This window comes from Tachypleus tridentatus, chromosome 3, assembly GCF_004210375.1.
Source record: "Tachypleus tridentatus isolate NWPU-2018 chromosome 3, ASM421037v1, whole genome shotgun sequence".
Taxonomy (NCBI): Eukaryota; Metazoa; Arthropoda; class Merostomata; order Xiphosura; family Limulidae; genus Tachypleus; species Tachypleus tridentatus.
In genome coordinates, this window is record NC_134827.1 from 113,155,430 (window position 1) to 113,174,760 (window position 19,331).

Genomic DNA, 19,331 nt, shown 5'->3' on the forward strand with positions numbered 1-19,331 from the left:
AAATCAGTAGATTGTTAGTACAAGATTATAGATCTTTATAAAAACAAGTAGTATATGGTGACTATGTGACTGTATTAAATCAGTAGATTGTTAGTACAAGATTATGGATCTGTTTATAAAAACAAGTAGTATGTGGTGACTATGTGACTGTATTAAATCAGTAGATTGTTAGTGTAAGATTATAGATCTTTATAAAAACAAGTAGTATGTAGTGACTATGTGACTGTATTAAATCAGTAGATTGTTAGTACAAGATTATAGATCTTTATAAAAACAAGTAGTATGTTGTGACTACGTGACTGTTAAATCAGTAGGTTGTTAGTACAAGATTATGGATCTGTTTATAAAAACAAGTGGTATGTGGTGACTACATGACTGTATTAAATCAGTAGATTGTTGGTACAAGATTATGGATCTCTATGAAAACAAGTGGTATGTGGTGACTACGTGAGTTTGTTAAATCACTAGGTTGTTAATACAAGATTGAAATAGGTATTTCATTACTCCACTTTACTCCAGTTACTGCACAAAAGTTTTTAACAAACAGTGAATTGTTTTTTGGATGGAAGTGTTTATGTAAAGAGAAGTCTGTATCAATGTGTTTAATGTGTGTAAATGCTTAAATGATGAAAATCGTTAGGCGTAATATGTGACAGAACATTATAGAATGTTGCACTTTCTTTGTTAATCATAGCAAGTGTTCTTGCTTATAGATAGTTATAGAAATATTAAAAAACTGTGGTAGATTAGGATGGAGTTTCTTGTATTACTGTGCATTTAAATGAAAACATTTTTTGCAGTTTTAAATTTGCCACTAGGTGGCAAACATAGTTTCGGTTTATTCTCTTTTACAACCTATTAATTATCATTGGTTATGTGCATATGTCTTAGGGTTTTTATGACGCTGGCTTTGTTAATGATCATAAATCATTTGTGAAATTCTTTAATGATACTAATGTCAGATGCTATTTCTCTTCTGACAACTTTTATTAATTTGTTCTCTGTTTGTTAGTTGTTTGTATTGTTTGGTTTGCAGGTTACTTTCTCACTCGATGAAGGATCACACAGTCCGAGTTGCTAAGGAAGCAGAGTTCATACTGAACCGGATGAGAGCAGATGATGTGTTGAAACATGGAGAATTTGAGGTAAGTATTAGATGTAGAAAAGTAACAGGCAGTTCCTGTATAGATACAATTGGAAGTTTTCTGAAGAAATGAAAGCTAATATTTGTCATGACTTGAAAGAGTGACTGCTTTACTTGCCTAATCTACTGCTACAACTCTCTCTTGGTAATTACTAAAAGCACGTCTCTCATGTTTTTCCATTCAACTCAAGCTCAACATTAATTTATTGTGATATTTTATAATTGATTGGCTAATAAGTTGAACCTCAGAATTAAATTGTTTTCAGAGTATTTTAAAATGTATAACTTTATGTATTCTCTTTCAAGGGGTAGAAAGACAAAACATAAAACTTTAAAAACAATTTTAACATTACTGTTTTCATACAATTTGGTTTTCCTTTCTTATAAACAGCTTTCTTTTTGTATTTTGATGTTGTAAGTCTTTATTAACAGAAGGTTCATAACTTATATTGATCTTCTTTTCTCTACTGAATTTTACTTTTTTTTATATATTTTCTTCTATACCTTGATTCATGTGATAAAAGAGCTCTTTGAAAATGGATTTATAAATATAGTTTGTGCAAAGTTCTTTTGCTTTACTTTGACTGCTCTGTTTTTCTCTCACAATTCAGTCACTATGTGAACAAGTTACTTTGGACAGAAGAGAAGAAGAAAAGATGTGTGGCCACTTGATTGCTGCAGCCCGACGGAGAGATAGTTTGTTAGCTAATCGTTTATTGGAGAAACTACTGAACTTGATGACCAACAAGCTGGGACCTTGGAGTAGTAGGTGGGGGGCTCACCTTCCGCGAGTTTCTGAAACTAGATTCGTGGGAGGATGATGGGCGACGGCGAAAACGATTGGTGCACAACAGTCTCGGGTCTAGCCACCCAGAAGCTACACTGAAAACTACAGAAGACAAAGGTAAGAAAACATAGATTGAAGAATACATAGGTAGCTTTGATCACTAGGAAGGAAGTTAGTTGGAACATAGTGATACTGAGCAAAACGGTATTGTTGCATGGCTTATTGATATACAGAAAATATGTAATAAAACTACTTATACAACAAAGTTATTTTTAGGTGACTGCTTATTGTTTTAACACGCAAAATTCTCCAACTTGTTCCAGTGTTATTATGCTACAATTTATTGTTGAATATTATAACAGCACTAATAAAATACCACTTCTTCAGAGTTATGAAATGCTGTTATAGGTACTATAGTATAGTAACTGATATGTGGAATAGAACTAAATAATATTGTTCAGTAGATGTATCTTATAAAACCAGTATATTTAGGTAAATTATATACAGTGGTGTTTGATACTTTTAATTATTACATGATACAGAAGTGTTTTAAAAGTACCAGACATTATTGTATTATGTAATAATAGTGTCTTAAAAGTACCAGACACTATTGTATCATGTAATAATAGTGTTTTAAAAGTATCAGACACTATTGTATCATGTAATAAGTGTTTTAAAAGTACCAGACACTATTGTATCATGTAATAATAGCGTTTTAAAAGTACCAGACACTATTGTATCATGTAATAATAGTGTTTAAAAAGTATCAAACACTACTGTGTCATGTAATAGTGTTTTAAAAGTACCAAACACTACTGTGTCATGTAATAATAGTGTTTTAAAAGTACCAGACACTATTGTATCATGTAATAATAGTTTCAATAGTATCAAACACTACTCTGTTATGTAATAATAGTTTCAATAGTATCAAACACTGCTGTGTCATGTAATAATAGTTTCAATAGTATCAAACACTACTGTGTCATGTAATAATAGTTTCAATAGTATCAAACACTACTGTGTCATGTAATAATAGTTTCAATAGTATCAAACACTGTTGTGCCATGTAATAATAGTTTCAATAGTATCAAACACTACTGTGTCATGTAATAATAGTTTCAATAGTATCAAACACTACTGTGTCATGTAATAATAGTTTCAATAGTATCAAACACTACTGTGTCATGTAATAATAGTTTCAATAGTATTAAACACTACTGCGTCATGTAATAATAGTTTCAATAGTATCAAACACTGCTGTGTCGTGTAATAATAGTTTCAATAGTATCAAACACTGCTGTGTCGTGTAATAATAGTTTCAATAGTATCAAACACTGCTGTGTCGTGTAATAATAGTTTCAATAGTATCAAACATTGCTGTGTCGTGTAATAATAGTTTCAATAGTATCAAACACTACTGTGTCGTGTAATAATAGTTTCAATAGTATCAAACACTACTGTGTCATGTAATAATAGTTTCAATAGTATCAAACACTACTGTGTCATGTAATAATAGTTTCAATAGTATCAAACACTACTGTGTCATGTAATAATAGTTTCAATAGTATCAAACACTACTGTGTCATGTAATAATAGTTTCAGTAGTATCAAACACTGTTGTGTCATGTAATAATAGTTTCAATAGTATCAAACACTACTGTGTCATGTAATAATAGTTTCAATAGTATCAAACACTACTGTGTCATGTAATAATAGTTTCAATAGTATCAAACACTGCTGTGTCATGTAATAATAGTTTCAATAGTATCAAACACTGCTGTGTCATGTAATAATAGTTTCAATAGTATCAAACACTGCTGTGTCATGTAATAATAGTTTCAATAGTATCAAACACTGCTGTGTCATGTAATAATAGTTTCAATAGTATCAAACACTGCTGTGTCATGTAATAATAGTTTCAATAGTATCAAACACTACTGTGTCATGTAATAATAGTTTCAATAGTATCAAACACTGCTGTGTTATGTAATAATAGTTTCAGTAGTATCAAACACTGCTGTGTCATGTAATAATAGTTTCAATAGTATCAAACACTACTGTGTCATGTAATAATAGTTTCAATAGTATCAAACACTACTGTGTCATGTAATAATAGTTTCAATAGTATCAAACACTACTGTGTCATGTAATAATAGTTTCAATAGTATCAAACACTACTGTGTCATGTAATAATAGTTTCAATAGTATCAAACACTGCTGTGTTATGTAATAATAGTTTCAATAGTATTAAACACTACTGCGTCATGTAATAATAGTTTCAATAGTATCAAACACTGCTGTGTCATGTAATAATAGTTTCAATAGTATCAAACACTGCTGTGTCATGTAATAATAGTTTCAATAGTATCAAACACTGCTGTGTCGTGTAATAATAGTTTCAATAGTATCAAACACTGCTGTGTCATCTAATAATAGCATTTCAAAAGTATCAAACACTACTGTGTCATGTAATAATATTGGATAATACAAGGATCTAAAGAAATGTTTTTTTTGTCTTCTTAGGCTCATTAGAGTACATTGGACAAGACAAGGATCTTAACAGTTTGTCCATTCCTACAAAATGTAAACTACACCAACAACTTCAAGGGAATGAAACAGACATGGAGTTGTGGGATGATAAGGAACATGAGTCAGAAGCTGAATTACAAGGTTGGTGAGGTAGATTAGCAAACATTTTAACCTGTATAAATTTCTTGTTTTATGGTATTTTAAACTTCATATTGTTTTGATAATTGCTGTAGCATATTCTCACAGGTGTCCACTCTAATTGTGTTAATATGTTCAATGTTTTTCTTAGAAGCTTCAATCTTCTTAACACTGTAACATAATCAGTTTCCACTTACCTGGACATCTCTACTCAATTTATGGTTCTGAAGCAGTCCACTTACACATGCAGTGTCAGGCAAAATACAACTGTTTCACGAAATGTTAGGTACTACTCTTGACTAAATACTATTACATCTGTGGTTTAATTGGTGTATAATCTTAAATGGATTTATTATGTTCCAAATTATATCTTAAAGATTTATCATGGAAATACCCTACTAGTATTTTTATAAATTGAACTGGGGTTCAGTATCTTAATTCATGGTGTATCTGGCTTAGTTTACTTGCTATTGATTATCTTTGATTTTTGGAATTCAATCTTAATGATATATTCTAGTTTTTCTGACTCTCTTCCACCATGTGTCAGTTGGATAAGATTTAAAATGAAGTACTTCTATTAATGTTGTGGTAATTGATACGGTTACTATTCTACACAGCCACATAAGCTTAATTATTAATTAGGTAGAGACATTTTCCCTTGATTAGTGAATATTGATTAGATATTTTATCTTGAGTTTCAACTACTATAAATGTAGAGGGCAGGGTGTGCTTTGTTACTCAACAAGGGTGTTTGTATTAGGACTTGAATTAACAAATGTATTTCAGTTTTAACTGGCATCTATGTTACGTTCACTGAGTGTTATTAGTTGGAAGCCATTTTTATCTTTTATTGTATGTGGTTCATATCTCAGCTTTTTAGTATCATTCTAATTTATTGTATTCTGTGACAAGATGGATTAATTCAAAGTAATTGTTATTATATATAATCTTTGTTTTTCTGAATTCTAATTTTTCTTTATTCAGTGTATTGGAGTCCATTTACATAGGTCTTTAGGTGGGTTAGTATTGTATTGTGACTTCTAAGTACTGTTTTTCCTTTGTGCTTTTAAGAAAGTTTTTGGTTGTGTTTTTCCAACCATCTTACGACTTGTTCCTGGTGTTTATTCTGGGTTTTCTCTGTCAAGAAAGTCATAGTGATGTTTTTATTCCTTTGTAATTTTTAACAGAATCTTTTGTAATACAAATCTTGTTGATTCCTGAAGGTGGCTGGTTTGTGAATCTCATTTTGAAACTCTTTGAAGTTTTGTATTGTACTTGAGGTCTTTACCAGTACCTGTAGGTTTCCTTCATTGTATGAGTTATTTGATTACCATTATGTCTAGAATGGATTTTAAAGTCAAGGTCTTTACCAGTACTTGTAGGTTTCCTCTGGTGTATGAATTATTTGATAACAATTATGTCTAGAATGGATGTTAGAGTCAAGGTCTTTACCAGTACTTGTAGGTTTCCTCTGGTGTATGAATTATTTGATAACAATTATGTCTAGGAATGGATTTTAAAGTCAAGGTCTTTACCAGTACTTGTAGGTTTCCTCTGGTGTATGAATTATTTGATAACAATTATGTCTAGAATGGATTTTAAAGTCAAGGTCTTTACCAGTACTTGTAGGTTTCCTCTGGTGTATGAATTATTTGATTACCATTATGTTTAGAATGGATTTTAAAGTCAAGGTCTTTACCAGTACTTGTAGGTTTCCTCTGGTGTATGAATTATTTGATAACAATTATGTTTAGAATGGATTTTAAAGTCAAGGTCTTTACCAGTACTTGTAGGTTTCCTCTGGTGTATGAATTATTTGATAACAATTATGTTTAGAATGGATTTTAAAGTCAAGGTCTTTACCAGTACTTGTAGGTTTCCTCTGGTGTATGAATTATTTGATAACAATTATGTTTAGAATGGATTTTAAAGTCAAGGTCTTTACCAGTACTTGTAGGTTTCCTCTGGTGTATGAGTTATTTGATAACAGTTATGTCTAGAATGGATTTTAAAGTCAAGGTCTTTACCAGTACTTGTAGGTTTCCTCTGGTGTATGAATTATTTGATTACCATTATGTTTAGAATGGATGTTAGAGTCAAGGTCTTTACCAGCACTTGTAGGTTTCCTCTGGTGTATGAATTATTTGATAACAATTATGTCTAGAATGGATTTTAAAGTCAAGGTCTTTACCAGTACTTGTAGGTTTCCTCTGGTGTATGAATTATTTGATAACAATTATGTCTAGAATGGATGTTAAAGTCAAGGTCTTTACCAGTACTTGTAGGTTTCCTCTGGTGTATGAGTTATTTGATAACAATTATGTCCAGGAATGGATTTTAAAGTCAAGGTCTTTACCAGCACTTGTAGGTTTCCTCTGGTGTATGAATTATTTGATAACAATTATGTCTAGAATGGATGTTAAAGTCAAGGTCTTTACCAGTACTTGTAGGTTTCCTCTGGTGTATGAGTTATTTGATAACAATTATGTCCAGGAATGGATTTTAAAGTCAAGGTCTTTACCAGTACTTGTAGGTTTCCTCTGGTGTATGAATTATTTGATTACCATTATGTTTAGAATGGATGTTAGAGTCAAGGTCTTTACCAGCACTTGTAGGTTTCCTCTGGTGTATGAATTATTTGATAACAATTATGTCTAGAATGGATTTTAAAGTCAAGGTCTTTACCAGTACTTGTAGGTTTCCTCTGGTGTATGAATTATTTGATAACAATTATGTCTAGAATGGATGTTAAAGTCAAGGTCTTTACCAGTACTTGTAGGTTTCCTCTGGTGTATGAGTTATTTGATAACAATTATGTCCAGGAATGGATTTTAAAGTCAAGGTCTTTACCAGCACTTGTAGGTTTCCTCTGGTGTATGAATTATTTGATAACAATTATGTCTAGAATGGATGTTAAAGTCAAGGTCTTTACCAGTACTTGTAGGTTTCCTCTGGTGTATGAGTTATTTGATAACAATTATGTCCAGGAATGGATTTTAAAGTCAAGGTCTTTACCAGCACTTGTAGGTTTCCTCTGGTGTATGAATTATTTGATAACAATTATGTCTAGAATGGATGTTAAAGTCAAGGTCTTTACCAGTACTTGTAGGTTTCCTCTGGTGTATGAATTATTTGATTACCATTATGTTTAGAATGGATGTTAGAGTCAAGGTCTTTACCAGCACTTGTAGGTTTCCTCTGGTGTATGAATTATTTGATAACAATTATGTCTAGAATGGATGTTAAAGTCAAGGTCTTTACCAGCACTTGTAGGTTTCCTCTGGTGTATGAGTTATTTGATAACAATTATGTCTAGAATGGATTTTAAAGTCAAGGTCTTTACCAGCACTTGTAGGTTTCCTCTGGTGTATGAATTATTTGATAACAATTATGTCCAGGAATGGATTTTAAAGTCAAGGTCCTTACCAGTACTTGTATGTTTCCTCTGGTGTATGAGTTATTTGATAACAATTATGTCTAGAATGGATGTTAAAATCAAGGTTGTTACCAGAACCTGTAGGTTTCCTACAGTTTACAAGTTATTTTGTAAACAGTACATCTAGGAATGAATACTGGTTATCTTCTTGCATATTATGGCAGTAAATATTGTCTGTTCAAGTGTTTTTTATCTTTAGTGTGGTCATGTTACAAATACATCAACATTTCTTAGCCATATCCTGTTTTCAGGTCATTATTTTTGTAATGTCATTATATTCAAACTGAAGTTATGAAATTTTGATGACAGAGGTGAGCCCACAGGTAGGTCTACTTGTTGTTTGTAGTTTATCTTCTTATTGGTAGTAGGTTGATTATTTTGATATAGGAGATTACAAGTTCTGTAATTATGGTGATTGTGTGCCATTTTCAAACTGTTGGTGGAGTTATTTGTGATGTATTGAAGAGAAGTTGGATACATCTAATTTTATCATTATTATTGTGGTTGTTTTTGTAATCTCTACAAAATGGACAGAGTTCTTAAAGTGATATTGTTTTACTAGTAATAATGATTGTATCTACAAGATATATTAAGGGGTTACATCTGTGTTGTTAATATTGAGAATGGAGTTGGTAATCTTGCTTGTGACTTTTAAGTACATCACAGATATTTGGGACAATGCTGTAGTGAAATGTTACTTGCTTGTTCAGGTTTCAAGTTCTTTAAGAAGTTCGTTGAGAAGTTGTGGTAGCCAGTCAGTTGAATATTATTTTAGTTTGTGCTATCAGTTGGGTTAGATGTGGTTTCCATGTGGTGGCCAGTCAGTTGATTATTATTTTAGTATGTGCTAATGGTTTGGTTATATGTGGTTTTCATGTGGTGGCCAGACAGTTGAATATTATTTTGGTCTGCAGTATCAGTTGGGTTAGATATGGTTTTCATATGGTGGCCAGTCAGTTGATTATTATTTTAGTCTGTGCTAATGGTTTGGTTAGATGTGGTTTCCATGTGGTGGCCAACTCTATATTATCCAACTCTGTGTTATCCTCTCTATGTCATCCTTTGTATTTTATTCAACTCTGTGTTATCCAACTCTATCTAACTCTGTGCTATTCTACTCTACATTTGTCAAAACAATTTTTAGATTTTCTTTGTCTTCTGACATAGTGTTTGAACTGAAACTCTTTTCCATACACGTGTTTCTTTAGAAATACAGTAATTTACTGTAGTCAGCTGATTCAGTGGCTGTAATGTTGTGACCATACACTTATAGCTTTATGGTGTGGCTATACACTTCTCATACCTTTATGATTGTTTTAATACTTGTTAATTGATTTGTTCTGATTGTTAACTGTTAAACACAAATAAATGTTAAGAATGTTTTACAAAACTGAGACCCCTCAGTATGGATTCCTGTACGTGGTTAGGGGACTTCCCAGGGAAGGTTCTATTCTCTGGGATCTAAACATGAGTTATTATTAAAATTTTGAAATAAGTCTTTTAAAACTTTTATTACTTTTTGAAAATGGCCATAATGTTAAATAACTTGGAACCAGGACTAGAAAGGCCAACTTCAGGTGACTGACGGTGGTGTTTGTACTTACCTGTTAGTCTTCTTTCAATTGTGCTACAGAAAGTCCTTTACAACTTGTATTACTGTAGTTTTTCTTTTACAGCTGTAGACTAGATGTAAACATTGGTTTTATGATATTTATGTTTTTTAAACTTTGTTTTGTTTTACCTTAATTTCCTTTTATGAATTTTATTAATTTTACTTTAATTTTAACTTTGAACTGGATGTTTGGTGTAGATAGCATAGTTAATTTTTGCCATAAAACGCTAAATCAATCAACCAACCAACAAAATTGAGAACAGTATGTTTTCTTGTACTATCTTTTAAGTCATTGTTAATTTGTAATTGCTTTGTTTCTCTGCATTATTGATATATGATCTGAAAATAGAATGAAAATATGGTTAAAGATTGTTTGATATATATGCAGAAATGGCTCGTTTGGGTTGAGAAAATATTTTACCTAAAAGAGCGAACAAGGTTTTTGCATATATATTTCTCTAAAAGTGGGTTTTCTCGACATCACTCAAAGATTGTTCAGTACAGTGAGGTGTAACCTGTATATTTTCTCATGATGAATACATTAAACAAACATTCTTAATATCCTGGTTAGATGATGTTGGGTCATTAATTCACTATCTTTTTTTGTAGGACAAGTTACCTTGGTTACAAGATGTAAACTCATAACTCCTGGTATGGAACTTCCTGGTAATGTGTCTATTACACATACTGAGGTTTTCTTTGACTGTGATGATGAACATCCATGTTATAAAAAGGTCAACCAAGAGGTAGGGCAGACAATACAAGAGTTGTAATTTTAAATAGGTGTCATCCAAGAGGTAGGACAGACAGTACAAGAGTTGTAATAATTTTATTTCATGTAGATTTACTGTTTGAATACATTTTGAAGTTTAGTGTTCTAATTGTCACAGGATAAATGTAAAAACAATCTTTTAGAAGAATAGTAAAGAATATTGACAAAAAAAGAAGACAAAAGTTAAAAAGCAGAAGTTATCTGTGTTAATAAATAGTACAAGTCAGAAGTTGTGGCCAGAAAATATGAATAAAGTGAAAACAGGTGAAGCCAGTGTTAGAAAATAAAAATACAAGTAAAGAAAACCAAAAAGAGAAGGAGAAAGTTAAACTTTGTCTCCTTCTGAATAAAAATGGACAAGGAGACCAGGTCTGTTTGAAAGTTAGGAGACCAGGTCTGTTTGAAAGTTATTTTTATTTCTTTTAATTATTTATTTAGTTCATTATAATTTTCATGCTTTCTTCATTTTTTAATTAGTTTGTGTGTAATTATTCATTACACTTCAAAACATAGTGTTATGTAAGAATAATTATTTTTGAGTCGTGTCCAATGAGATTATAACAGGTTAAGTTGAGATTTGCACTTAAGAAGATTGATCTTACTTTTAACTGTTGAATGTGTTGTATTTGACAGTCAGAAAAAGTTTTCAATATCATTAAGTGTAATGTTCTTCTCGTATAGGGTTAGTAGTTCATGGTTTTAAACTTGAGTACATCAGGCTGAAGTAAATGAAAGACTTATTTGGATATTATTAGTTTAGTGATACGAACTGTGATGTTTACAGCTATAACTTTAATTGCTGGTGATCATCTAGATCAGTAAAGTTGTTTTCACTTTATAATTTTCACTGATGTTTTAAATTTTTATATCTCACAGAGCTATGAGTGTTTGATAAAAATATTAATAATAATATAGTTAATAATAAAGTAACCATTAATTTAACCAAATACAGATATCTGTTATACCTGTTAATAATAAGGTAACCATTAATTTAACATGATACAGGTATCTTTTATACTTGTTTAAAACAGAATACAGGATGGTAGAAATGAATTTTATTTACTTTTAGCTGGATAGAAAATAACAAAAATCTTTTAATTATTTCACAGTCAGGAAACTTTTTGTGTAGAACACATACAATGCTTCAGTCACTGGTGTAATCGTGTTCAAGTATACAAGTTTTAACGGTAAACACAGTTTTAGTACTTAAATCTACATTCCACAATGTATTTCAATGTTAGAAATGTTTGTAGTTACTGATAAACAAAAGTTCTATATATTCTACATATGTTTCTCATACCATGAGTGAAAGTGAAGCTAGACATCCTGTTTATATTTTACCATGAGTGAAAGTGAAGCTAGACATCCTGTTTATATTTTACCATGAGTGAAAGTGAAGCTAGACATCCTGTTTATATTTTACCATGAGTGAAAGTGAAGCTAGACATCCTGTTTATATTTTACCATGAGTGAAAGTGAAGCTAGACATCCTGTTTATATTTTACCATGAGTGAAAGTGAAGCTAGACATCCTGTTTATATTTTACCATCAGTGAAAGTGAAGCTAGACATCCTGTTTATATTTTATCATGAGTGAAAGTGAAGCTGGACATCCTGTTTATATTTTACCATGAGTGAAAGTGAAGCTAGACATCCTGTTTATATTTTACAATGAGTGAAAGTGAAGCTAGACATCCTGTCTATATTTTACCATGAGTGAAAGTGAAGCTGGACATCCTGTTTATATTTTACCATGAGTGAAAGTGAAGCTGGACATCCTGTTTATATTTTACCATGAGTGAAAGTGAAGCTGGACATCCTGTTTATATTTTACCATGAGTGAAAGTGAAGCTGGACATCCTGTTTATATTTTACCATGAGTGAAAGTGAAGCTAGACATCCTGTTTATATTTTACCATGAGTGAAAGTGAAGCTAGACATCCTGTTTATATTTTACCATGAGTGAAAGTGAAGCTAGACATCCTGTTTATATTTTACCATGAGTGAAAGTGAAGCTAGACATCCTGTTTATATTTTACCATGAGTGAAAGTGAAGCTGGACATCCTGTTTATATTTTACCATGAGTGAAAGTGAAGCTGGACATCCTGTTTATATTTTACCATGAGTGAAAGTGAAGCTGGACATCCTGTTTATATTTTACCATGAGTGAAAGTGAAGCTGGACATCTGTTTATATTTTACCATGAGTGAAAGTGAAGCTGGACATCCTGTTTATATTTTACCATGAGTGAAAGTGAAGCTGGACATCCTGTTTATATTTTACCATGAGTGAAAGTGAAGCTGGACATCCTGTTTATATTTTACCATGAGTGAAATTGAAGCTAGACATCCTGTTTATATTTCACCATGAGTGAAAGTGAAGCTAGACATCCTGTTTATATTTTACCATGAGTGAAAGTGAAGCTAGACATCCTGTTTATATTTTACCATGAGTGAAAGTGAAGCTAGACATCCTGTTTATATTTTACCATGAGTGAAAGTGAAGCTAGACATCCTGTTTATATTTTATCATGAGTGAAAGTGAAGCTAGACATCCTGTTTATATTTTACCATGAGTGAAAGTGAAGCTGGACATCCTGTTTATATTTTACCATGAGTGAAAGTGAAGCTGGACATCCTGTTTGTATTTTACCATGAGTGAAAGTGAAGCTAGACATCCTGTTTATATTTGTGCTAATCCTTTCTGCATTTCTGATAGTTTTGTGGAGTGTTTTTTGAATCAGTGCATTTGCCGAGTGTTCCTTTCTGTGTTATAAATTTCTTAATAGTTTCAATAACTATTTTAGTAGGGAACTGTTTCACATTATCAAACTCTAACACTAAAAGATTGTAGAATGTTGATTTAAATAAACTATTAGGTTATTGAAAGTTTATTTAAATACACTGTTAGATTATTCAAAGTTAATTTAAATACACTGTTGGATTGTGCAATGTTAATTTAAATCCTTTGTTGTATTATGGAATGTTGATTTAAATACTCTGTTGGATTGTGGAACGTTGATTTAAATCCTCTGTTAGATTATCAAATGTTGAATTAAATACATTGTTAGATTGTGGAATGTTTAAATACATTGTTAGATTGTTGAAAGTTGATTTAAGTACACTGTTGGATTGTGCAATGTTAATTTAAATCCGTTGTTGTATTATGGAACATTGATTTAAATCCTCTGTTGGATTGTGGAACGTTGATTTAAATCCTCTGTTGGATTGTGGAACGTTGATTTAAATCCTCTGTTGGATTGTGGAACGTTGATTTAAATCCTCTGTTGGATTGTGGAACGTTGATTTAAATCCTCTGTTGGATTGTGGAACGTTGATTTAAATCCTCTGTTGGATTGTGGAACGTTGATTTAAATCCTCTGTTGGATTGTGGAACGTTGATTTAAATCCTCTGTTGGATTGTGGAACGTTGATTTAAATCCTCTGTTGGATTGTGGAACGTTGATTTAAATACACTGCTAGATTGTGGAACGTTGATTTAAATACACTGCTAGATTGTTGAACGTTGATTTAAATACACTGCTAGATTGTTGAACGTTGATTTAAATACACTGCTAGATTGTTGAACGTTGATTTAAATACACTGCTAGATTGTGGAACGTTGATTTAAATACACTGTTAGATTGTGGAACGTTGATTTAAATACACTGTTAGATTGTGGAACGTTGATTTAAATACATTCTTAGATTACCGAACGTTGATTTAAATACATTCTTAGATTACCGAACATTGATTTAAATATACTGTTTGATTCAGTGATGATGAGAAAACCCACTTGTATAAAAAATATATATGTAAAAATGGCTGGTTTGGGTTGAGAAAATTTTTTATGTAGAGGAGCAAACAACATTTTGACCTTCTTCAGTCATCATCAGGTTCACAAAGAAAGAAAGATATAACTGACCGATAGCTGACCATATGTTTGAAAGGCGTTGTTTAACTGAGTGTAGGAATGTAGAGGGCATGCTTAAATGTTTAAATATTTTTTTTAAATATAGGTATAAAGGTGTTCCTTTGTATTGGGTTATTTTGGGCTTGAGTTGTTATATAAGTAGGGCTTTTTTAATTTTGCATTTATGTTTGTTTCTTTATTTAGTATTTGTGTGTTTTCTATAGTTATGTTGTATTTATTTGATTTGCAGTGCTTGAAAACGTGTGAAGGTGACTTTTTGAATCTGATTTCCATTTCTCTACTTGTTTCTCCAATATACAGTCATGTGAAAAAATTAGGACACTCTATAAAAACCTGTGTATATATGTAACAAGTTTGGATAAATGGTTATGTATAACTAAACAATTACAACTGAAGAAAAGACTTTTCAAGATCTTCTGTAAAATGTAATTTGACAAATATGCATATTCTAACTGAGGAAATAGTTAGGACACCCTAACATTTATACCCACGTAAAATGGCTCAACTCACACACAGGTGTATTACACCAAGTGCACGTGATTAGAAGATCGTTACACAGCATTGTGAATGAAGTTTGCCCTATTTAAATCTTAGACATTTAGTTTGGCGTGCTCCTGACTGTTGAAGTGAGAGTGAGCACCATGGTGAGAGCAAAAGAGCTGTCTGAGGCCTTCAGAAAGAAAATTGTAGCAGCTTATGAGTCTGGTAAGGGATTTATAAAGATCCCAAAATATTTTGAAATCAGCCATTTCACTGTCCGGAAAATAGTCAACAAGTGGAAAACAACTGCCAACATGCCCAGGTCTGGTCGTCCAAGCAAGTTCACCCCGAGAGCAGACGGCAAGATGCTAAAAGAGGTCTCCAAAAACCCTAAAATGGCATCACAGGACCTACAGCAGGCTCTGGCTATTGTTGATGTGAAAGTGCATGCCTCTACAATCAGAAAGAGACTGCACAAGTGTAACTTGTGTGTGCAAGGAGGAAACATTTGCTCTCTAACAGAAACATCAAGGCCAGACTGAAGTTTGCCAGAGAGAATGTAGACAAAGATCAGGACTTCTGGAATAATGTTCTTTGGATAGATGAGTCCAAAATTGAATTATTTGGACACCAGAACAGGGGACATGTTTTGCGTAAACCAAATACAGCATTCCAGGAAAAGAACCTTATACCATCTGTGAAGCATGGAGGTGGAAGTGTCATGGTTTGGGGCTGCTTCACTGTAGCAGGACCTGGACAGCTCACAATCATAGAATCCACCATGAATTCTACTGTGTATCAGAGGGTGCTTGAGGATCATGTGAGACCATCTGTAAGAAAATTAAAGCTGAAGCAGAACTGGACCTTACAACACGACATTGACCCAAAACATACCAGTAAATCCACCAAGGACTGGCTGAAAACTAAGAAATGGAGAGTCCTGGAATGGCCGAGTCAAAGCCCAGATCTTAATCCCATTGAGATGCTGTGGGGTTACTTGAAACAGGCTGTACATGCAAGAAACCCCTCAAACATCTCACAGCTACAGAATTCTGCACTGAAGAGTGGGGCAAATTTCCTTCAGACTGATTTCAGAGACTGGTAAATGGCTACAAGAAGCATCTCACTGCAGTTATTTCAGCCAAAGGGAATAACATTAGCTATTAGGGGGTATGGTGTCTTAACTTTTTCCTAAGTTTGAATATGCATTTTTGTAGAATGACATTTACAGAAGATCTTGAAAACTCTTTTCTTCAGTTTTAAATGTTTAGTTATATTCCTATAATCTCTCAGTATTGTTATAATTTAGGTTAAATATTTATATATCCAAAAATGTTACAAAAATACACAGGCTTTCATAGGGTGTCCTAAATTTTTCACATGACTTTAGATGTTGTGGCAGTTATCACATTTTATTTTATAAATAATTTTAGTGTGGTGTTTTTCTGTGTAGTTTTTACCTTAGTTTTGTGCCTGGTTTTTGAATGAATTTGGTATTAACTGGAATGTCATATTTTGTTACTAGTTTTTGCCAAATGTTGGTTATTTTTCTTCTGATGTCAGGAATATATAGTATGCAGCAGTATATGGTTTCCTGATTTTGTAATTTGTGGGATATATTTACTTTTGTTATTTGATTTTGCTTTTTGTCTAGATGTGTGCATATAATGTTTTCCATGGTTAGTGGAGGAAACTTATTGATGTTGATGAAGTATTGTTTTATTTTGTCTAATTTGTCATTAATTTTATCTGGTGAGCATAGTTTTATGGCTGTGTTTATTTGGTTTCTTAGTATGTTGAGTTTTTGTTTTGTTTCATGTGCCGAATCCCAAGGAGCGTATAGTTCAGCATGGGTGATTTTTCGGAAGATTTCTCTTTGAAATTGTGTATCGGTTTTTGTAATTTTGAAGTTAAGAAATGGTATTTGATTGCTTTCTTCCTGTTCACATGTGATGTTAATGTTGGGATGTTTGAAAGGGGTTGTGTAAATGTGTAGTCGTAATGAACACAAATGAATACATCCAAAAAATGAAGAATATCCTATCACAATGCACAAAAATCCAACAAAGACATACGAAACGCAACTAAACAAAATACTACTAAAAATGAAAAAAGCCAACACAATTTCACAAACACTTTATTCCTACCTTCGTAAAACCAATTCATGCACACCACAAATATACGGCATCCCCAAACCTCATAAAACAGATTGTCCATTACGACCAATAATGCCCACATATGAATCGTTTAATTACAATCTTGGTAAATATATAACATGGGCATTCTCTAAATATGTAACATCAGCCAGCTCATTCATCAAAGACTCTTTTATTTTCAAGTCTAATCTTAATCAACTTAATCATAAAGCTTTAATGGCCAGTTTTGATGTTATATCCCTTTTTACAGAAGTTCCAACCACTGAAGCCTGCAAGATAGCCTTAGAATTCTATATCCGAGACCCTAACCCATCTATAGTCATTCCCAGCAACCAATTAGCAATCCTCATAGAATTCACCACGATGAAGACAAACTTCATGTTCAACAACTACAACTATATACAAACAATGGCCTAAGAATGGGCAACCCAGTATCACCAATTCTAGCCAATATTTTTATGACACATTTTGAGACACAAGCAATTGACACAGCATTGCATCCACCACTATACTGGTACAGATATGTAGATGACACGATTGCGGGATTCAGATCTACAGAACACACACTTAATTTTTTCAAGCACATTAACGCTATACATCCCAACATTAATTTCACATGTGAACAAGAAGAAAGCAATCATATATCATTTCTTAACCTCAAAAGTATAGAAATCCACTGAAAAATCACCCTTACTGGACTATACATTCCTTGGGACTTGGCACATGAAACAAAACAAAAACTCAACATACTGAGAAACCAAATAAACACAGCCATAAAACTATGCTCACCAGATAAAATTAATGACAAATTAGACAAAATAAAACAATACTTCATCAACATCAATAAGATTCCTCCACAAACCGTAGGAAACATTATATGCACACACCTAGACAAAAACCATAATCAACTAACAAAAGTAAATATATCCCACGAACTAAAAAATCACGAAACCATATACTGCTATTTTCCACATGTTCCTGACATCAGCAGACAAATAACCAACATTTGGCAAAAACTAGTAACAAAATATGACATTCCAGTTAATACCAAATTTATTCGAAAACCAGGCACAAAACTAAGGTCTATACTATGTAAAAACTACACTGACAAACATCACACCAACATTATTTATAAAATACAATGTGATAACTGCCACAACTTCTATATTGGAGAAACAAGTAGAAAAATGGAAACCAGATTCAAAGAACACAAAAAGTCACCTTCACACGTTTTCGAACACTGTAAATCAAATAAACACAACATAACCATAGAAAACACCCAAATACTAAATAAAGAAACAAACTTAAACAAATGCAAAATTAAAAAAGCCCTACTTATACAACAACTTAAGCCCAAAATAAACTAATATAAAGGAACACCTTTATACCTATATTAAAAAAAGAAAATTCAAACATCTAAGCATGCTCTCTACATTCCTACACTCAGTTACACAACCCCCTTCAAACATGTGGTCAACTATTGGTCAGTTACCTCTTTCTTTCTTTGTGAACCTGACGACGATTGAAGAAGGTCAAAACATTGTTCGCTCCTCTACATAAAAAATTTTTCAACCCAAATCAGCCATTTTACATATACATTGTCAGATTGTAGAATGCTGATTTAATTTCACTGTTTTATTGTGGAATATTTATATAAATACACACCTAGAGGTTGGATGTTGATTGAAATTCACTGTTAGATTGTGGAATGTTTATATAAATACACTGTTAGATTCTTGAAAGTTGATTTAAATACACTATTAAATTATTGAATGTTGATTTAAATTCACTGTTAGATTGTTGAAAGTTGATTTAAATTGTGTTAGATTGTTGAAAGTTGATTTAAATTCTGTTAGATTGTTGAATGTTGATTTAAATACACTGTTAGATTACCGAACGTTGATTTTAATGCACTGTTGCATTGTTCAATGTTGATTTAAATCCTCTCTTGTATTGTTCAATGTTGATTTAAATCCTCTGTTGTATTGTTCAATGTTGATTTTAATCACTGTTGCATTATTCAATGTTGATTTAAATCCTCTTGTATTGTGGAATGTTGATTTAAATCCTTTGTTGTATTGTGGAATGTTTATATAAATACACACCTAGAGGTCGAACATTGATTTAAATATAATGTTAGATTGTGGTATGTTGGTATAAATACTCTGATTGTTGAATGTTGATTTAAATAGAACTATAAATGTTGAATGTTGATTTAAATAGAACTATAAATGTTGAATATTGATTTAAATACACTGTTAAGTTGTTGAATGTTGATTTAAATACATTGTTATATTGTGGAATGTTGATTTAAATATTGTTAGATTGTCGATTGTTAATTTTA

At 32.0% G+C, this 19,331-nt stretch overlaps 1 protein-coding gene across 1 annotated transcript in view; it reads left to right on the forward strand.

The window, feature by feature from the left end:
• Window positions 1–19,331, forward strand: part of LOC143247788 (neurobeachin-like) — a 136,474-nt gene that overhangs the window by 83,324 nt on the left and 33,819 nt on the right. Inside the window, 5 exon segments of the mRNA XM_076496265.1 lie at window positions 1,037–1,145; window positions 1,756–1,905; window positions 1,907–2,048; window positions 4,455–4,601; window positions 10,256–10,392. Coding sequence (XP_076352380.1) covers window positions 1,037–1,145; window positions 1,756–1,905; window positions 1,907–2,048; window positions 4,455–4,601; window positions 10,256–10,392 — 685 coding nt within the window.